Source organism: Ictalurus punctatus, chromosome 22 (assembly GCF_001660625.3).
Source record: "Ictalurus punctatus breed USDA103 chromosome 22, Coco_2.0, whole genome shotgun sequence".
Taxonomy (NCBI): domain Eukaryota; kingdom Metazoa; phylum Chordata; class Actinopteri; order Siluriformes; family Ictaluridae; genus Ictalurus; species Ictalurus punctatus.
In genome coordinates, this window is record NC_030437.2 from 15,528,042 (window position 1) to 15,550,737 (window position 22,696).

Genomic DNA, 22,696 nt, shown 5'->3' on the forward strand with positions numbered 1-22,696 from the left:
TTGGGTCTAACAGTTTAATATGAAAAGCTATGAAACGACACTACATACACTTATGTTCTGATCTATATGCTTTTATAGGTGTGTGTATATATATATATAAATGAGTTTGATTCCCCTCACCTGCAGACCAGGTGTTCCTGGAGAACCTGGTTCCCCATCTAGCCCATTATCTCCGTCTCTTCCTGAAGTCCCTGCTCGGCCACGCACACCCTTCGGCCCCGAGTCGCCCTGTCAGAAATGGGTGGGGCAAAAAAATGACATGGAAATAGAATATCACCATTATTATTCATGACTACAAACTGAATTAACCCCTTAAAATCATTTGCGATCCATACAAATCAGCTGATCAGTTCTGTGCAAACGTTTTTATCTACATCCTGCAGCTTCAAGTAGCAGTAGTTATTCTACACTACTGACACACTAATTACACACATGACCATGATGTATCACAGGTTAATTTCTCGCAATTCATTTTGTATTGCAGAATCACCTGTATTATGATACCACTGTTATAATAACATAAAAAATAGAATAATTATGCCATGTTTCAAACTCCCTATTTGACCGCTCCTTGAATGTATGCGTGACATATTAGGACAGGATTCCTTTTATATTTTATCTACAGTATATGATGCACTGTATGTCTGATAACTGCATGCTCATATTGTATAATACCATCTATCAGCACCTAATCCTGTTATCCCATAACAGTAGCTCTAACTGATTAATGAACATAATGTCAGTCTATACAATGAACATAAGGAAGCTAGAAAAGAAAGAAAAAAAAGCACATGTCCAAATACAGCATGGTTCAATCCTAGCAAATACTAAATAGTTCCAGCAGGATGAACGTGGAGATGAGAGAATGCGATTATTTACCATGTCACCTTGTCGACCTGGAGGTCCCATCTCTCCTGGATCTCCTGGCATCCCCTTCAAGACAGATTGATTCAGATGTATAGCGCTTTTAATAATAGTAATCATTTAAAAAAGAATAATAATTGTCACAAAGCAGCTTTACAGAAATTTGGATGGAGAGTTAGATCCCTGATGAACAAGCCAGAGGTGACACTGGCGAGGAGAAAATCTCCCTGATACGATATGGGAAGAAACTAGAATCATCCCATCCTCTTCTGGGTGACATTGGATAGTGGGATTAGTGTGAACACTAGTGTGAAGTAATGTATCGCGTGTTAAGATAGCAACAAAGAGGATATAGTGAGAGGAAGTTGGTTAGGTCATGCAGGGTGAGTGTTATTAAGTTGCCTCAGTGCAGGTTATTTGCATGATCAACACACTTTACACTGTTGATGGTGTATTTCATCGTATGAATGCACTCACAGGTGGTCCTGGACTTCCCATTTCCCCCATTGGTCCAGGAGGCCCGGTCTCTCTCTGTATGGAGGATTATTTCAATTAAAAAAGCACACAATGACTGAATTACCAAAAGAAACTTAAATGATGGATTCAGTGCTTTTGTTACTTACAGGCCATCCTGCCATTAGCAAATGGTAATATGAAGTTCTCTGCAAAACAGACCAAACTGATATAAGGAAGTGTTTTGGAGTAAAGTATAGTTTTAAGATCTTGTTAAATTCACATGCTGTAGTCGACCGTGTAGCACCGGATGTTCTGGTCACACTAAGGTACTTCAGCCGTACCACCATCTGTGATGAAATCTCAAGCTCTCAATGTACAAGATCTCCATGCCGGATTAAATATCAGACAGAGAAAAGTGGAGGCACATCCACCGAGACACACACAGTCCACACAGAGACACATTAAACTCATTAAACCACCCAGGCTGCCTCCGCTCTCTACAACGTTTGTCTTGGCTCAGGTTCAGCTCGACCTGGTGAAGGTGTGCTTCAGACCTGCCAGGAGAGCTGGACCCTAGCGTTAGCTCACCCAGAGGGGCTGAGAGATGATCTACACGTCTGTCAAAATCTTTTTTGGGTTGCAACACTGTAGCCTTTCAGAAAGAGAACTCTGGGTAAACTCCAGACTGCAGACTCTAGGCTTGTGGGTGGACTATGCTCCAGTGACGAATCAGCTAATTAACTGCTAATAGCCGAGTATTCAGTGTACAGATCTGCCGCAATACCGGTGAACCATGGCCATGTTAAGTCTACAGGCATACACATACATAGATGCATAAAAACGCATGGGATGCCAGAAATAGATCCCAGAGAACAAACGACAAGTGTGACAAAAACAACAAGTGTGATAATTCTTCACGAATCTGAACCTGAACCACAGAGGCTAATTATAATGCTTTTTTTTGTACTATGATGTCGGTCTCAAGGCAAAAGCCTACATGATACAGCGATGACTTCATGCAGGAATTAGGCAATACACGGGCAATTACACAGATCATCTTTGCCAAAAGCATGCTTTAAAAAAAACAAACCCAACCAGGCATAGCATTACCATAACCGTCCTGACTTTTGTTGTTTTTTGTATAACTGCATGAACATACAGTGCTTCACATTTTCCCCGGTGCAGCATGTTGAAGGCTTTAAAATTCTGAGCAATCAACTCTTCACATAAATAATCAAATCGAATGTGATCACTGGGAAAAGAACGTTTTCCCAGTGATCATGGCTAGTCCATGATTGGGGGTGCCTTCTGTTTCTCACCGATATTACATTTGCAAATATGTATGTAAAATTTTAAAAACAGTGAAGTGTTCTTTACAACAACCTACTGTATGTGCATGTTTCAGATAAAAAAACTTAAAACATTTATCAAATGTATACACAGAATTATAACTACACTTTTCCTTTAAATCTAATCTGTAAAATGTACTATATGGCCAAAATTTTGTGGACATCAAACTGTCATCATCAGACTGTGGCCAAAAAGTTGGAAACACAGAAATGTCTAGAATGTCTTTGTATGTTATAGATTTCCCTTCACTGGATCTCTAAGAGGCCGAAACCAGTTCCAGCATGACAATGTCCCTGTGCACAAAACGAGATCCATGAAGACTTGGTTTGCCAAGGTTGGAGTGGAAGAACTCATGTGTCCTGCACAGAACCCTGACCTCAGCCCGATTGAACAGCAACTGCACCCCAGGCCTCCCCACCTGACATCAGTGCCTGACCTCACTAATGCTCTGGTGGATGAATAATGACAAATTCCCACAAATCTTGTGGAAAGCCTTCCCAGAAGAGTGGAGGTTATTATAAAAGCATATTAATTGCCTGTGGTTTTGGAATGGGATGTTCAACGCTCAGGTGTCCACATACTGTTTGGCTAAATAGTGTATTTCAAAATTCATATGATTTCTTTTTTTTGTTGCATGAATGTGTATATAACATCTCATGCTTGAAACACTTTTTTTTAAATGAGTCATCCATTAAAGGTTATGAAAATTTTAGTTTCACTCAACTATGTCATCTGAACACATTCACTCCTATGAAATATGCGGAATATTCCACAAGTCGCATGTTCGACAGGAAGTTGCTTCATTCAAAATTCCTGAAGATCACAGGAAAAATTTAGTAAGTTATTTTTCTTTATTTTCATTGATATTTTTATACTGACTGACGAGGTGACTTTGAAAGTACAACCACGCTACCAAAATTATAGACTGAAAGGAAATGATTACATATGAGTGAATCAATTAATTCAATGAAAAAGTGAAATTAATCATTTGAAGTAAATCATTAGAATGTCCTTAATGTCCTTAAATCCTGTTATTTATTTAAGAGCGAAATGCAGCCATTGTCAGCAAAGAAACGTTGTAAAAATGTAGATATTTTTGCCTGAGATAGGTTAACGTTTTATGACTAGTTAAATGCATGGTTTCTTAGATTCAACATTGAAAATAAAAAAAAGGCTTTTTCTAAAGAGTTTTTAAAAGTTAAAAGGCACCACAATAATGAAATCAACCACTGTCATAAGCTAGTTGATGGATGATTGGTGCTCTTTTGTTAGTTCTTTCCCATTGAGCTCCTGATCCACCAAGAATCAACAAGACCTGACACAACCACACAAGACGAACACAATGCCAAAACTGCACAACTGTTTCCAATTACAGGCATCTATCTGGAAGTCAGACTTGTGGTCTGGGCAAAAGTTCGAATTTACAGACAGAAATAGTCCAGCAGGGATGCAGCCATGACTCGGTCACTCGTAGTGCATACAGGGCGGTGCCATTATGGCTGAAGTGGGACTGGGAAACTTTTTGGTCTTGGTGTCACGTTCTAACACTGGACCTGGCTCGTAGCCATCACTCTCCAATGCTATCACATTTCACAAGTTACAGAGAGACAATGAGGGAATGAAAGAATAGAGCTGTACCATGAATGCAGCCCATTCCTCCTGAGTGTTGCGCCATAGGTAGAGTGAGGGTAATCCTGCCGGTCCTGGAGGTCCTGGATTACCCCTTGGACCTTCTCGCCCTCTTTCTCCTCGAGATCCCTTTGGAAATGTAACAATGGCAATCCATAAATGATTTCCATTCAGAATTAACAGTGCAAGCACACATAATTTGATGCTTCCAAAAAGGTTTATTAAAAATCGTAGAAATTTGTATATATTGGGTCTGAATGAACTAAATTCTTTGAAAAAATTCACGTTGTAGACAATTCAGCAGTTGATATGTGATAATTCATGCTGTAGTAATTCAGGGTGTGGAAATCCAAGACAGACGTGGGATTCTCAGAAAGAGCAAACAAGACTATATGTAATTGGACTCAATCTCTGAGGTCAAGAGTTTTATGCTGCTGAATTTCCATATCCTGAATTTCCACAACCATGTTTTCTTCTGCTGAATTTTCTACTACTTATTTTTACTACAGAATTTTCAGACAAAAGAGGTGAATTTAGACCCAAAACAAACAATAAAACACGTGCTACTATAGGAAAACAATCAACATCAGGGTGGTACCCTGAATTAATTTTTAATGTCCTGAAGTATTGTATCCCTCTTATACAAATTCACTATTGATTAATGTTTTATTAATTAAAGTATCAGACTTTTTATCCATTTATAGTTACATTTATTATTGTGGAATGCCTATTAAGAAAGGGCAAAGTCTTCGGTCCTAAAGACTCTGCCGTGTCTGAAAAGCTACTTACTGAAAACTTAAGCGCTGATACCGGAGACTCCTTTCATAAACGTTACTTAAAAAGGTTCAACTTAACAATAACACATTGGAACAAATGCATTAATATAAACCTGTGATTTGCAGCTGCACTACTGTCAGAGCTGCTGTTCTAGAGAATCAATCAACACCTTCTGATCAATCCGACTGAGAATTCAACACCACTGTGGTGTAAATACAACTGTTTCAGATTCACGATAAAGTGTCAGTAACATAAAACTATGCATCTAGATTTTAGATTCAGGCTCTGATGGATATGATTTCACCTCACAGATGTTCCTTCTCACCTTGTCTCCCTTAAATCCAACGTATCCTCTGGTCCCGGCACAACCCTATAATGACATAAATTATGTCCATTAACCTGCTATACAGTTCTATAAAAGTGTTTTTTTTTTCTAATGGTGAAAAGTTTTAGATTTCTCAAGGGGTATTTTTCTGAAAGGGAAACCTGTGCTATAGGATTATACATAGAAACTTTATGGGTTCTCAAAGGGGACAAAAAATAAATTATAATAGCAGGATTGAAGTGTATGAACTCAAATGAAAATCATAGCTGAATAGGGTAAATTTGCCAACAGTCAAGTATAAAACACAATAATCATTGCATTATTATTACACAATCTCAGAAATTAGTGTTAGATATGTTTCTAGAGCTATAAACCTTAAAAAAGAAAAGAAAAGAAAAAAAACCTTTCTTTTTTGGACTAGAGACAAGATAAGATGAGTCACATCTTTAAGGAATATTCTACGGTCTGTAATTTGGTAAATCGCTGATGTAATCATCTGTAGCTGTATTTTTTGGCTCGTGCCCCAGCTTTGGCACTGAACAGCTTTCCCTATTTAAAATATTTAAAAAATACAACTTGGGTTGAAAAGGAAGAAAACCTACTGGAGTCTAAACAAAATATTGAAGAAAAAATCAAAGGGCTCGAACGAGTCAAAGCATGTTTAAATCGAGTCAAAACATGCTAAAAATAATGCCATTCTATACTCTTTTCATTTCGGGAAACCCTATGTGGAACCCAACAACAGAAAGTTTTCTTATCAGAGACAATTGCAAGTAGAACTTCTTTAGCAAGCTAGGAACCCTTAGCTAGCCAACATATAGCCAATTCTTGAAAAATCCCTAAGAGAGTAGTGATTAATCATGACCATAATTACCTTCTGTATGAAACATGAAGGACGTTCTACTCATTTCCTTTTCAACCTGATTCGAATGGTTCACTGACAAACAGGCAAATCGCAGCTAATATACTTCCCCATATAGATAATACTGTAAAGATTTCACATACCACTGGAGAATCAGAATGCCTGCTTGTTTTAACCCAGCTGTACTGCACAGAACAGATAAAGCAGTAAGGCTAGACCAGTGGTCACCAACCTTCTTTCTCTGAGCTCTACCTCCCTGCAGGTTTCATCTCCAAACCAAAATCTAACACATATGTTTTATTTGATCGAGAACTTCTTAAGGCAATGATTAGATGGTCAGGTGGGCACAATTATGGTTGGAGCTAAAGTCTTCAGGAAGGTAGATCTCCAGGAACAGGTTTGGTGACCTGGACATTCATACTATTATGAACTCAGTCTTTTACCTATAGCTGGCAGAGACGTTCCCCTTGAGTTTTATCACAAAAGTACCATCAAAAAATGTATCATGTAATTTATCATAATTTTGATGCTATGGTATGACTCACTCTTTTCCCTCGACTCCCAGAAGGTCCCGGAGCTCCTCTCAACATTCGATACTTCTTGCCATCGGATCCTGTGATAAGATCACCATGTTTAGGTGAACTCCTTGTTGTGCTTTGCTGTGTCAATCTATTATGATGGTCCTCTGTTTTTTTCTGGCCTTTCTGGCTGAGGAAGTCCGTGAGGCCTTGGCCCTGAGTGGCAGATCCAGACGTGATGAATGTCCCTGAAGGTAATAGGTCCTCTTCTGTCAGGTTTAGGTCAAGGAACTGTGGATGCACATGGTTGTTATTTACATGCGTGTTTTCAATCGAGGAATCCAGGTCGATGATGTCCTCTGAGGGTTTTGAAGGAATTACATCCACCCGAACTGTTTGTCGTTTTTGCGAGAGCAAATCCTTCACTCTCGATTTAGCAGTGGTGGACTGGGCCTGGTTCTCAATATTGCCCTTAATCCTGGTGTATGATGTGATGTGAGGGGATTTGTGCCTCGTAGATTCCTCCAGCACTCGGAAACCATCAGTTCCCTCGATGTTGCCCCTCTGGGATGGAGGGTTCAGCTCATCAAGGGGAATGAAATTGAGAGGATCCTGTAAACAAACACAAAAGTTTTTCAAATCCCACTCTGCACCACATTCCCTTCGAGCCTCTAGCATGGTTTGACTTGACCCGCCATCCCTCAAGATACAAGGAAGAGTCTTCCCTGTACTGGTACTGAATGAACTCAGAAATAAAAGATACCAAACTGTCTTTGGGTTAGTACCTTCAAAGGTTGGTACATCTTTTGTATCTTGTATGTATCTATTAACTGGGAAGTTGAATGTGGTTTACATACACCTACGTATGTGGTGCCTTTAATTAGCTTATAGAGTAGAACTTTACCATTACATTAGTGGTCATTAAAGATGTACCCTTGATGGTACTACTTCAACAACAAGGAAAAAGTACAGTTTGGCTCCTTTATGTCTGAGACTGCAGGGGAAGTTAATTTCACTGTTTGTGGATATCAGAACAGCTGAGTCACTGAATCCTCTCTAACAGGGTTTTAGCTTGAGATTATTCCTAGACACTGACCTATTTGTTTGTTTTCGACCTATTATTTATATTTAAATGACACTTTTGGATTGATTGTTTGAATACTTTTTTCAATGTATATATCAACATGGCAGTGGTAATCAAATGTTTTTGAAGTTGAGTTAAAAAAAAAGTTTTATTACTGTTTAGCCACAATTGGCAATTAAATAAGGAAAATTTAAGCAAATGTTTCATCAAATCCCTAAATATTTGTATTTAAGGACTTCTTCATCTTCCACTCTCAGATGCTAACAAGACTCTAAATGAGTGCTTTATTAAAGGCAAGTGTACTTGTTTGGTGAAGCTGTTACCGTAAGACTGTAAATTACAATAATCCTAGATTTGTCTTAAAGTTGATATTAGGCCGTTTTAGCATCAACTGTAAGACAATGGCCTATTTGGAGTGATTAAGATCAGTCTTTTACTTTTAGATCTACATTTTTCCCAATACAACAAAGTCACAAACATTCCTCAGTTTACATACACCTATTTCTTACTTGGAGTTTCAAATTCTAGAGTACTTAAAATGAATTTGATTCTTAGCGTTTAAGTTCGAAATGTTAATACGAGGCATTCAGGCATTTGACTGGCGATGTACATTGTGATGTATTAATTACTAAACAAGGACAGGGCAATTGTTTGGTGGTTATGAAGCAAAATGGTATAAAGAATCTCAGTATTTAAATAAATAAATAGATAAATAAAGACTACACTCCACATATCCTTTGCTGCGGAACCAAAAGTCCAGGAGGTGGAGACAGCTCTAGTGTTTCTGTGTAAGTGTGTTAGGTGTTCTATGTTGCATTGTTGCATGCCTGTCTTATTGATTAGGAGTTAGAGTTAGAGGAAGAGTTGCATCTGGTCCAGCTCCACCCCCCTGGATTTTTGGTTCTTTAGCGAAGACGATCTCCTTCACTCTGATAGGTGACATATGCATGACTCCAAGCTCCATTAACCCGGGTGTCTGTTCTCCATTAAACAACAGGCCTTAGATTGAAAGCAATCAAGCACATCACTCTACAAAGCAGCATCTTTAGATGAAACACTCTTCTCAGAGGTGACATGGTTAGTCCAATTTACTGCCTCACCTCCTTCGAGTTATGAGTCAGATTTTTTGGCTGCTGATGCAAGAGAGTTGGAAATGTTGTTGGCTCATGCAGAAGTATAGTACGACTCACACTTTTTAATAAAAATCAGCTGATCAGATCTTAGTGGGACATTTGGATGCAAACCAGAATTTAGTGAGAAGGAGATGCCTTTGTGGATTAAACAATAATCATATGTTCTGAAGCACACAATAGACTAGGATTGGATGACGGGGTCAGGACTCTCAGGTGTCTGATCTGATCTGGATCAAAAGACGTATTGTAAAAGAAAACCCCTAATACAAAGAAAATACATTGTTCTAGCAGAAGGTCACCTGAATGGCCAGGTCATTTGGTCCTCCCTTACTCAAGGACAATATTACATCCCAGCCATGGCGTAATGGAACTGACCAATGACAGATGACCACACGAAGAGCCCAGTGCTCATATCCCAGGGCCAGATATTTATTTGCATCTTGCATGGCTGACCTGACAGCGAGGAAGAACCCACTTGATTAATGCTCACCAAGACAGAGGTATGTATATCTTCAAGAGTCATATATTTAAGAAGGCAGCTGAACAAATATGTTTTGATTCTGGGTTTTTTCTGACCCCTAATACCAGACTGCAAAAGTGACAAAACTGCAAGAAAAATGCAGTAGATACGTTATATGTGGTTCGTTCGTGCATAGCTGGATTATAAGAATAATCTAATACTTAGGTTACAACCCCAACTGCAGGCTTATGAATTGGACGGGTTTACGATCATGCCCACACTATGAAAGATCATGTCCTACATATTGTTAATAGTTTATCATTTGGAGGATCATTTGGAGAACTTGGAATTACATATGGTCAAAGAGATCTGTGGTTTAACAGGAAAATAATCACAGAAATCCACTTGCAGCATTCAGTTATTCAGTCCCAAGACCAATCATAAGTTTGGTCACTCATCTACAGGTGAAAAAAATAGATATTTGAAATAGGGACATTTTTATTGACTGTCGAACCTAATTGACAAAAACGTCTGAAATAAATTTCTGTGGATTCATAGCTGCATATACATACGATTACTTTTGATAGCAAAATAACTCCATATGACCAGTCATTCTGCCATTCTGTTTGAAAATTGCACGGATGAATTGCATACTGTAGTAGAAGAAGAGCCCTGTAGGCTACTGACCACATGTTCCAGGGGCCTAGAGAATATTTGTGTAGCCATTTAATATACATTAAGTAGAAAGGTACACAAACATGAACTTGTGGTTTCAAGCACTAGAAATCCTGGACTGCACTCAAAAACAACAAACCCTCAAAATGATTAACTCAGAACAGGTAAATCATACCGAACTCATCCAGATTCATAGGACCAATAATGAAGTACCCACCAATCACCAATCACACATGCTTACAGCTTCAGAAATGATTGACCATTTTTTAAAAGGCCTACCGCAGCTTTCCATTGTCCATTGACCTGCTGTCCCTTTTGAAATATTCCCAGAATAAAACAGAATCCAACCCAGACATGGAAACACATGGTGACAGTGGCCCCACGCTGCATCAGTTCATAATGGAGTGCCGTGCTCTCCCCTGCTCTCATAATCTCTCACAGGGCTGGAACCTCCCATATACACCCACACCAGGACTCGGCCCAAACCCAACACACCCAGACAGCCAGGCTTCAGGAAATCAAAGCTTAACCCACAGAACCCGCATACAGGTAGGTCACATCCTGCTAGAGGTCTAGTCATGAAGGAAAGATCAGTGAGATGCAGGGAAGTAAAGATCACCTTTTGCATGGTCAGTGCACATACCAGGTCAGTATCAGTTGGTAAATGCTGCACTTTGGTCTTGAAGTGGAGTATGAAAAAAAATACCTTTATAATATTCATTAAACTGAACACGATTATAATAACAAGCTAATAATTGTATACAACCATATCGGCCATTCCTTTTCTCCTTTTGCACTTCATGAGCTGTCTCCTCGATATTCTTGAGCTCAGACTGTAGCTAGGTGGCTAGCAGCTTTCAACCAGAAATGGGAAAAATGTGTGATCCTGACTGGTTAAATTCAGTTTCTCACCATAGCACCTGGTAGCCAATAAAATGCGAACAAAGAGAACCCCAGTGGTATATCACCTTCAAACGTGATCACCATAACATTGTAATGTGTTTGAATCCCGACATCCAGAATCCTACTGTCTCTCCTGTCAATCACAACAACACTAGCCAATTATGGGTGTCTATGAGCTCATGTACACAGAATAGAGAACATAGAGCTTTCCTCCAAGTGTTTTAGGCTGTCCTGTGATTCAGCAGGAGCAGCAGTTTGAAAAGGTGCAGAAGGGGAGAGCTAAATTGTGAAAAAAATGGGGGAACATTTTTTACAAAAATTGTGATGAACATTGGAAGACTTGCACAGAAACGTAGAAAAAAAGTCAGCACAACAGAAATCATCACAGCAATATGCTAGAAATAAGTGGTTTCATTCAAGTCCTCACAAGTTCTCCTTGGTTGAGAAGCAAAAATCTGTTACACATCATGACCACGAGGTTGTTCAAACAGGAACGATTAGCAGCAAGGGCTGGTTCAGTAACAGAGCCAACTCTGGGAGATGCATTACAGAGGAAGGTTTTGTTGCCTGGGAGCTCTGTGGAGCTCTGTCTCTGAGGTTTCACAGCTCTTTTTGGTGGGCAGGAAAGCCGGAAAAAAAAAAAAATTAAATACTTCCAACTTTATTAAGAGCTCCACTTTCCACACACTCTTCTCTTAAATTTGGAGGCACAATGCTTCAGAGCTACCTTTGGAACCATTACAGCAGTGACTGAGAACTTAAGAGTGTATGTGTACGTGTGTATTTGTAGAAGTGTGGGAAAAGACTGGTTTCTGAAAAAAAAACCTGACACTTTTTCTTGTTTCGATTCCACATGTATGATACCTGGTTTATTTTTGAGCATTAAATTACAGCGGAGTGATCATAATTACAGGACTCCAGTCTGTTAAAGCAGAATACACTGATGATAGACAAGCACTGCCAAGGCACACTGACTTGGAACCGTCTGATATGAAACTGGAGCAGGGCAAAACTCCCAGAGTTCCCTTCACTCTGCTATACTTACTCTGCCTGAGAAAACTAGGAGTCGTACTTCATCTTTCTTAAAGGTAGAAATGCAAAAAAACAACAACAAAAAAAAACAACAACTATGAGAATAAGAAAGAGTTGTACCTGAGGCATGGCATATAACCCTCAGACTGCCCTTACAGCATTGTTACGCTTACGATCATTTCCATGATATTATACATAACATGATGCCCGCATGTGGAACTGCTCTCCTTGAACCAGGGGTCTTTATTATAAAAGGTTTACAGATGCATCTAAAAAAAAATTGAATATCGTGGAAAAGTGGATCTTCCATATATTCTAGATTCATTAGACATAAGTAAAATATTTCAAGTCTTTTTTTTTTGTTTTAATCTTAATGATTACCTTGATTTCCCAATGAAATGCAACATTTACCTTCATCTTCCCCATGACTGTGGTTGTGTGTACTGAACCAGACAGAGATTAAAGGCTCGGGAAACCTTTGCAGGTGTTTTGAGTTAATTATCTGATTAGAGCACTTCTCAGGTCGACATTTCTGTATTATAAATTCTTTATTCTAATATTTTTAGATACTGGATTTTTGATTTCCGTGAGCTGTAAACTGTAATCATCGAGATTAAAGCAAAAAAAGGCTTGAAATATTTCACTTCATGTATGAATCTAGAATATATGAAAGTTCCAATTTTTTTTTATTAAATTACAGGAAAAAATTAACTTTTCCATGATATAATTTTTTTTAGATGTATATGATTGAGATGCACTTATATGATTGGTTATGGATTAAATTGGGATTTTACAAAATCTGAAGGTACCAGCATGTATAGTATTGTGACCACTCACAGCTCCAGGGTTCAATACTGAGCTTGAGATACAATGGAGTTTTGCATGTTTTGATCTTTTGCTCAAAAATTCACAAAAATATTCTGCTCTTATGGATATCAAACAATTGCAAACACAACACAGGTTTATCAAAAATATATATTTCTTAAATATAGGTTTGCAACAATTATTGGCACCCTTTTAGTCAATACTTTGTGCTATCTCCTTTTGCCAAGATAACAGCTCTCAGTCTTCTCCTATAATGCTGATGAGGTTGGAGAATACATGGCGAGGGATCTGAGACCATTCCTCCATACAGAACCTCTCCAGATCCTTCAAATTTCGAGGTCTACGCTGGTGGACTCTCCTCTTCAGTTCACCCCACAGGTTTCCTATGGGTTTCAAGTCAGACAACTGGGATGGACATGGCAGGACCTTGATTTTGTGGTCAGTAAACCATTTTCATGTTGATTTTGATGTATGTTTTGGATCATTGTCCTGCTGGTTTTCTGGCAAAGGCAGTCAGGTTTTAATTTAATATCTGTTTATATTTGATAGAGTCCATGATGCCATGTATCCTAACAAATATCCAGGTCCTCTGGCAGAAAAACAGTCCCAAAACATTAAAGAGCCACCACCATATTTAACCGTGGGCATGAGGTACTTGTCCATAAGGCTACCTCTCTGTGTACCAAAACCACCTCTGGTGTTTATTACCAAAAGCTCTATTTTGGTTTCGTCTGACCATAGAACCCGATCCCATTTGAAGTTCCAGTAGTGTCTGGCAAACTGAAGACTCTTGAGACATTTTTTTGATGAGAGTAAAGGTCTTTTTCTTGAAACCCTTCCAAACAACTTGTGGTGATGTAGGTGACTTCTGATTGTAGTTTTGGAGACTTTCTGACCCCAAGACACAACTAACTTCTGCAATTCTCCAGCTGTGATCCGTGGAGATTTTTCGGCCACTCAAACCATCCTCTTCACAGTGCATTGAGACACTATAGATACATGTCCAATTCCAATTTGGCCAATGTGTTACCTCATATTTATAACCCTGTGAGCCCAGGTGTACTAAAAAAAAGTAAAATATCAATGGGAATATACTTCAAATGTAATTTTTCTCATTTGAATTCATAGGGGTGCCAATAATTGTTGCAGACCTATATTTAACAAAGATATATATTTTTGATAAACCTGTGTTTTGTTTGCAATTGTTTGATATCCATAAGAGCAGAGTATTTTTGTGAATTTCTTTTAACAAAAGATCAAAAGGTTAAACAATTGAATAAAATTTTCACAGTCTTCTTTGCTCACATTCACCAAGGGTGCCAATATTAGCAGAGGGCACTCTGTGTGCAAACTTTACTAGTTTCTCGCTGATGCAGACTTTCAGCTAGGGCCTGAGTGATATAAGTGCGCGAATAATTCCCTGAATAATTTATTTAAAGTGTGAACCTGACATTGATTATAAGATCATTACCAAAAACAGAACTAAAATCCAACAAAAATTGACAAACTGCAGCATGGACAATATGAACATTCAGTTGAGAGTAATAAACAAACGGTTTGACATAAATACTAAAATTATTAAATAGCTCAATAACAGTGCATAGCTGTCCATCAGCTACCAAGAGACATTTTAAAACCATTTTAAACAAATTTGCCATAACTAATTTCTCAACAAGCTGATATATTCCTAAAGAAACAGTTCCTAAAGAAGCCACAGCTAACTAGAGCATTGCATGTTGCCATGCCAACACACATACTGACTGACAGCCCGTATTAACTGTTGTAACTGTTTCAATGAAACAGATTATTGCTAGAATTGGAAATTTATGTCGCGAACACAAGACAAGCGGAATGACACAATCAGTGAAATGTATATCAGTGCAGTTATACTAAATACCAGCACTATTGGAACACTGCTTGTCCAATCAAATTAGTGGACCAGAACTCACTGTTGTACAATATAGATCCTTAATCACTACTGTATGTGACCCATTTAGCACAACTTAACTTATTTTCATGATAAAGTGTATGACTGCAGGCACAATATAATTAAAACCCCCCGGGTGTATAACCATGACTTGCAGATTTGGACTGGTCTCAAACACCTGACTGTAATGAAAATATAACTGTATAGATGTTTTTGTCATGATGTCAACAATGCGCTCTGAAATTAGTTTGGAATTCCCAAATGTTCAGAGGGACTGTTTCCAATCTGATGTTGTTGTTTGAACTGGGAACAGCTGTATAACAACTTTACGACCAGTCCTTAAGCATATAATTCTATTGAATTTGCTCCACTTGCTACAACACCATTTTATACCATTCAATAAACATACATGTGGACTATAAAGAGGATAGGAAAGCAAACATTTATAACTCCACTCCTACAGAGAGAAACGGCACTCCACATAATGAGGCCTTTTTGTGGAAAACTACAAAGTCATAACTGTAAAACATCTCAAGACTTCACCCCCAGAGTCACACACACCCTCAACACACACCCACAAACCCACACAGAGATTTCACTTGACAATAGATGAGACAGATGAGAGAAAACAGTACACATAATGTCCAGTAAAGCAGCTGTCAACTCAACACGACCTTTTTTCAGCTTAGAGCAACATGCAATGTGTTAAATAAAAAAAACTTAAAAGTTTCAAACGAAAGACTCAAAAGGCCCACAAGAATCACACCCTGAAGCATCCTCTGCTCAAGAAGGCCATTAAAAGGCAACTGAATAAATCTAGTTTCCTTTTCAGTATTTTTGGCTTTTCTCTGAAGTGAAACCTTTAGTGTGGACATTTTAATTTGGAGATGCCATGACACCTAAATTAGGAAGAGACTCATTAACCCCTTAAACAACCTGGATTATTATTCAGATTAATTTACAGCATATTAAGCAGTAACTACTATGAATTATTCAGTAACAAGAGTAAAACTAATACCAAAATGTATAGGAGGGTTATGATCAGACGATTTGGATTGATTCATAGATTTAAAAAGCAAAAATGTAAAAGAATCGAGGCGACGATCATAAACTGATTATTATTGCTTATAATGGATTCATCCAGAATTAACAGTAGACTTAACCTGGTTCTGAACCAAGTTTGGTAATTACATAGGAGAATGTAAATCGATTAGCAAATTTTAAATCTCAGCGACTTAAAGTTAGCTTATTAGCTTACATTTAATAATGTTCATAATTACATAAGTAAGGAATAAAACATGTCAGGATGTGCTGTTATATGAATATAGCCAACGATGGAGTGGTGTGATGCATCTATAAATAGTTATTCCCTGACTCTATCTTTAAAAATGCAGCTTGTCATGTTACTGAGAAACTGGACAGTGAAAAGTCCTGAAAACTTAAACCTGAGGCAGGAACTTACTCACCATTCCAAAGAACTGACACTGGAGACTCCTTCCATAGATGTTAAATAAATGTTTCCTTACAGAAAGCTTCAACATATAAACGATATTTAGGTTTTTCTTGGTTAAATAACAACACATTTTTTGAAAATCTGTATATATCTTATTATTACTCTTGTCTTACATTAGTCTTGCATTACGTGCAGCCAGTATTATTATCATAACCACTGTTATAGAGAATATATATATATATATATATATATATATATATATATATATATATATATATATATATATATATATATAGATAGATAGATAGATAGATATATAAATATAAAATCATGAAATTTTTCCCATTTCCATCCCTATCGTAATTGATAACTATTAACACGAATATATTGCTTTGAATTGCATTTCTTTGGCTAAACTACAAAACTCCAGAGGAAGCTTAATGACTTTCCAGGCCATTTACTAACGCTTGAGTATTTCCTGCACAGCGACTCTAAGTGAGCGCCTTCTTGTCCTCCAAGATGGAGTGTTTATCACTATAGCGCTCCCATCACCATCATTAATCACAGCCAGCCCTTACTACCAGGAGAGCAACGTTACACATTAATGGGGACAAATTAGAAGTCAGGTTCATCGCTCTATCTCCATCTCTTCATGTTCCAAATTCATCTTCCCTGAAGCTCATTCGCACATATTGCATAAGGGCTGCGTCCATTTGTACCAGTAGAACAAGCCAATGAAATGCTCGAGCAAGCATGTTAATGTATCTGGATGTGTTGGAATTCAGCAACTGACTTACCAGCATGTCTACTTCCTCTGTTTGTGGCCTGGGATTATGAATTGTGGTCGTTATCAAAGGATCTATTCTGCCACTGAAGGACTCTGCAGAGGTTATTGGGTCTTCTATCAGGCTGCTTGAGGACAATGATAGAGTCTGGAGGAGTAGTAGTGAAAAGATTTTTGTTTTCGTCCAATTAAAGTGTTCCAAAGGACTGATTCATTACGTTAACAGAGTCATTAGACATGACAGTTGAATGTGGCTCTATTCTTTTGTACCTGTTTGTTGTGAGATGTTTTGGAGGACCAGGAGTCCACTGAGGCTCCACACACCGGCTGATGGAGACTGCACTGATTTTTAGCAGCTCTGCCGTCGCCCATGATGAACATCATCTGCCGGATATCCCCCTATGAACACAAAATCATCCATGTCCAATAAAAACAAGCATAAGCATCAGCCACAGCCCAGCTCTCATCTGAGTAACAGTCTCTGTGACTGTTTGGACTGCAAACACATTGCCACTAGGTTTCTCATGCAATGTCACACTATAATATGAGGAACAGCCTTGAAATTAGCTGGAAGATGTGCATGATTTATCACACACGCTCAGCCAGCTGCTTGACCCATCGCCATTAATACAGCGTTAGGTAAGCGATGATGAGATCACTAACATTCAACATATTTGAGCCACATGGCAATTAGATACAGTGCTTAAGGTGCAGCAGCTCAGAGCTTTCCGGTTTTATTAAAAGATCCAGATGTTCCGCTGCTAATTTAATACACAGCAGTGAACTAATTTTCTTTAAGTTTATGGGGTGTTTTTTGGATATAATTTGAATTTGGCATATCTTAATGGTCTTTTTAAAATCATCATTATTCCATTTTGTTTAAATGAGTTGCTCTTATGCTGCAAACAGTCTTTCAAAGTCTCGCTTTTCCCAATGCTTGAAGAAAACAAAACAAAACACCTCAAAAGGCGTCTCAAAGCCCTGCAGGATGCCTCCGAGCATCAGCAGACCATCTGTAGGGATGCCCAAGTATGGGAAGGTCCATCTGACTTTCTCCACCAGCACACAGTTCACATAGACAGCCAGATACTCCAACGAGACTCCCACTGAGACCCAGTGCCACTGCGAATCAGACAGGCCTGACACTAAAAACCTGCGGAAACAAAAACACACACTGGATAAACAAGCGGTGATAAGCCCTTCCTCTCTTTTAAGTAAAAATTTAAATGATAAAAAATGATTAATGGTTATTTTTGACTTTTGTGGAAAAACGTGCCACAGCATTACCGACAGTCCTAAGTAAAAATACACAGGATGGTATGATTTTTTTCTAGGCCAGTCTGTACATTCATGCAGCCTATCACTGATACGTGATACGATTCAATGATAAAGATACAAAGATAATGATTCAAGTGAAACGCCCCTTAGATTTAATATGCATTGGGGATCATTTATTTACGCCTCACTGAAACATCCATTAAATATCATCAGCAGTAAGTAAGTAACATTCTGATTGTTTTGTAAATGGTAGAAAATGTGCTTGTGTTACAGCATGTAGACCCTGTTAGTATTCATCTTGCATGATTTTTGCAGTTGTTATCATACAAAATCTGACATCTAAAGACCTATCTCTTCCTAAAGTACCTATCACTTTTTATTAAAAAAAACAAAACTATATTACCTCCCCAACAGAGTTTCTAGACTCATTGATAGAGACTTCAAAGCACTTCTGTAAGACGCTCTGGATAAGGCCTTCTGCCAAATGCCATAAACGTAAACGTAAATGAATGTTTTAGACTCACAAACCCTTAGAAAACGGTGGCCTTAATTTGATTGTCAATAATTAATTCATAATGCAGAGTGTAAACAGAGTGCTCGGCTCTCAGACTTACTCGTAACCTTGCTGATGGGCAGTGATGAAGGTGAAACCTGAGGGACTGAGGCGAATCTGAAGTGTCACCTGATTGTGAAAGTCCAGAATGGTGAGGACGCTGCGGTCCACATTCTGAGAGCTGCGCAGCTGAAGGAGTACACTGAACTCGTCTGCAAAGCTGTGCACACACACACACACAGTGTGTAGGATGATGGGTTAAATAATACATGTGATTATTCTGCTCAGTATTCAAATCATGCTACCTGCTCCATCTTCATGGGGTGCCAATAATTCCGTTGGGCACTATTCATATAATGCATGTTTAGTATATATATATATATATATATATATATATATATATATATATATATATATATACAATAAAAACATCATAACTCACTAACATCATAGTCGAGGATATAATGTGATCAAACCGATAATCAAAATATTAACTATTAATCAGCAGTCTAGCAGTGTTCAGGATTTAGGGACAGACCTCGGGCCAAAAGCGTGTCTCGTTGGTAGAGTCAGGGTTGAGTACAGTCCAATGTTCAGCACTGAGCATCTCTCATTATCCTCGAACAGAGACACGTTGTTACTTTGTGGCACGAGACTGGACAGGAGCTTCAGTAAGTCCACCTTTCGGGTGAAAGGATTCAAACGCTGTTCCACTTCCTCTGTGAAAAAGGCATCCGACAAGTGTTCATGAGCAACAATATAAAACTGTAGAGTTCTTCACTTTGGATAGTTAAGTGTTTTTCGATTCCTAAAGGAGTTCTGCTGAGCTCTGCTTGGAAACCTTTTCCATATGGAGAAGCTCAGTTATAGGCTTCTATATAGAAATCTCAGAGGGACAACCTGAAGAACGCTTTAGGGTTCTACTCTAATAGTGTGCATTAGCATAAAGGAAACATATTCCACCAGAGTCCACCTGAAAGTAGCGGTTAAGGTACATATTTAATTTACAGTACAGTTACTGAATAATTTGTTTTAATATGAATTACTAAATAATGAAGAAATTTCTGACACAGAGGCTGAACTACTGAGGTTCAGCTGGTACACGTACATCGGTAAGTGGTCCCGGGCGCTAACACCGCTGTGTGGCTAAGTGTTTACTCCGATATGCTGCAATTGTCGATAACGACACTGTCCTACATGTAAATTACTCAATGTAACCCTGCTAGCTTGTTCAATATGCCTTTTAGAAGTAGACAGTAGAAGTCAAATACATTTCCTACATAGTTTGTTTGTTTGTGTGTGACTTAACACCATGCCAGCTACCGTGGCTATTTTCATGGCAAGAAACAGGATAAAATGTAGCAAAATATGAAGAGTTTACAACAGTTTTTTTTTTTTTAAGTTTATTCTCGCGAAGAATTCTAAAACTAAATCTGGCTTCACTTCTTTTCATATGAATCAACCGAATAAAAAAAAGAGTCCTAGAGGAGTTGAAACTATCACAGTCCATTAAAATATGCCTCAGAGATATTGGATTTTGGCATAAGGGGCATAATGGACCATCAATCTGATTCATAGGTACAATTTACTTCTAATTTACAAATTACATCCATTTTCTATACTGTTTATCCTACACAGGGTCGTGGGAAGCCTGGAGCCTTTCCCAGGGGACTCGGAGCATGAGGCGGTGGACACCCTGGTTGGGGGTCCATTCAACTATTCCAGATGAAATATTATATTATATTATACCATTATTGTGGAAAACTTGCATCATATCCAATAGGATATCTAATATCATCCTGTGGTTTAGAAGTCACTAATGTCTGGTCCAGTTTCATTGTTTTGCTTTATTTGAGGTTACTTCTTTCTAACAACTCAGCAGCCTCGCATGCCAGCCTACCTGGCAAAGTAACGAAAATTCCTTTCAATTTTAAACGTAAAAGCAGAGTCCAAAGCAAATACAGAGGAAAGCTCCAACAATTAGATCCAGTTCTTTACATCAGGTCCGTCAGGTCCGTCGGGTACTCTGTACCCCTGCTTAACAATGAACTCTGGCTGGTACGTGGTAAACTATCATATTTAGCTTAGCCAGGGCTAATAATCTGGTACTTTCCATGGACCTACTAATACTTGCAGCGGAGCCCACTGTGTCAAAGTTCTGCCACTGTACTAACCCCAAAATCCATGCTTCAACATAGAGTTTAACACAACATGATATGAATAATGTACTGTAGAACAACCTAGTGAACAGAGTAACACCTCAGGTCATTCATGTACTGTGAGAGTTATTAATCACACAGTACATGACAGCAAAGAAAAGTGGGAAACAGTAGGGAACAGCAGAAAACAGCTGGGCACTTCTGGGTCCATGAGGAACACAGGAAGAGTGCTGATGTAGGATCTGCTCCCAGCATACATGTAATAGTATTTTTTTAAAAGATGAAAGGCAAACCCTGATCCTTCATCAACATTCTTACTTTGAGAAGCCTGATAAAAGTGCTAGGTTGGAAAGCATGTCTTCTATGATTTATCGCACAAAGAACCCATAAAAGGGAAAACCACAACTGAATGCACGTGGTTCATGGAAACACAGACCACCTCTCTGATTTCTTGATTTCTTTCAACAGTGCACCATCAAGGATACACCCAATGCTCATACGATGCCTACGTGTAAAAGAGAGATTCCTACTCTTTCCCAGGGGTATTTAATAGAAAAAAGTGGGAAAAAATCCATTTTATTTACCATTTTATCGATAAATTGACATTAGTTCAGGTATATGGTAAAATCACAGGTTTATATAAATGCACTCGTTGTAATACATTATAGCTTCTATAGTAACAATTAATTTTACAGGGACTTGGATTGTGAACAGTCCACAGAATCTAAGACTACTAATGAATAGTTGTTAGTTAACAAAGAAAAACATATCACTGATATGGCAATGCTTTCTGTAAGAAGATATTTAGTTATCATTTTTGGAGGTAAAGCTGTGCAGTAACAACGTTTTCCCCTGGAGAGTATGGCTGTAGCCAAGACCACCATCGTGAAGTCCAAGATAAGTCCAAAATTTTCAAGGCCAAGCCTTTATTTCAGCTAGTTTGTACATCGTGCCAATGATCAGAGTGTTTTCTAGAAGAAGAAATGACTTCGTGTTAAGCTTTGTGTCTGCGAAAAGGAAAAAACAATATGAACATTCTTTTTTACAAACTCTCAGTTGAGACCGAGGCCATGTTTAATCAGACTAATGTCCAAGAAAAGGACACGTCCAAGTACAAACTGCAATTGGTCTGAGACAAGTCCAAGTCAATACAGAAAACATATCATATCTAGACCTGTGTCCAAGAAAAGAATTGAGTCCTACAGCCCTACTGGAAAGTCTTTAGGATGGAGGACTTTGTGCCTTACGGATTCTTAGTAACAATAATTTTTTTGTTTAATTAATTTCAAGAGAGAGAGAGAGAGAGAGAGAGAGAGATACAGGTGAGGGAATGACTGTTTATAGTTCTAATAATTTAGGCAATAGAATGAACTTGTATCATGGATGTTCTATAACAATATATGTAAATATAAATTTTCTGTAATGAATAAAAATGCAGTCCGTGCAGGATTTTGCTGGGGTTTTGTTGTGATTGTTGCAGCCACATATAGTTGACTTTACTGCAGATTTTTTTTTTTTTTTTTTGCAGAAAAGTACTTGAATTGGCGAAATTGCAATTACACGTAATTGTTTCACAGTGATGTTTTCTGCTAAATGAGACGTTTTAGCTGTACTCATGTTCGACAGATCTGAATCGAAGAGGGATTTGG

At 38.3% G+C, this 22,696-nt stretch overlaps 1 protein-coding gene across 2 annotated transcripts in view; it reads right to left on the minus strand.

Moving 5' to 3' along the window:
* si:dkey-61l1.4 (collagen alpha-2(I) chain) overlaps positions 1 to 22,696 on the minus strand; it is a 67,108-nt gene that overhangs the window by 29,713 nt on the left and 14,699 nt on the right. Inside the window, exons 2-13 of one of the 2 annotated variants that reach the window (XM_017451948.3) lie at positions 19,427 to 19,607; positions 18,950 to 19,108; positions 18,018 to 18,210; positions 17,328 to 17,456; positions 17,071 to 17,205; positions 6,809 to 7,393; positions 5,402 to 5,446; positions 4,309 to 4,428; positions 1,488 to 1,526; positions 1,342 to 1,395; positions 880 to 933; positions 121 to 228 (exon numbers count right to left, since the gene is read on the minus strand). In XM_017451948.3, the coding sequence (XP_017307437.1) occupies positions 121 to 228; positions 880 to 933; positions 1,342 to 1,395; positions 1,488 to 1,526; positions 4,309 to 4,428; positions 5,402 to 5,446; positions 6,809 to 7,393; positions 17,071 to 17,205; positions 17,328 to 17,456; positions 18,018 to 18,210; positions 18,950 to 19,108; positions 19,427 to 19,607 (1,802 nt within the window). Of the gene's footprint in view, positions 1 to 120; positions 229 to 879; positions 934 to 1,341; positions 1,396 to 1,487; positions 1,527 to 4,308; positions 4,429 to 5,401; positions 5,447 to 6,808; positions 7,394 to 10,412; positions 10,594 to 17,070; positions 17,206 to 17,327; positions 17,457 to 18,017; positions 18,211 to 18,949; positions 19,109 to 19,426; positions 19,608 to 22,696 lie in introns of those variants that run through there. The other variant, XM_017451949.3, reaches the window with a different exon arrangement.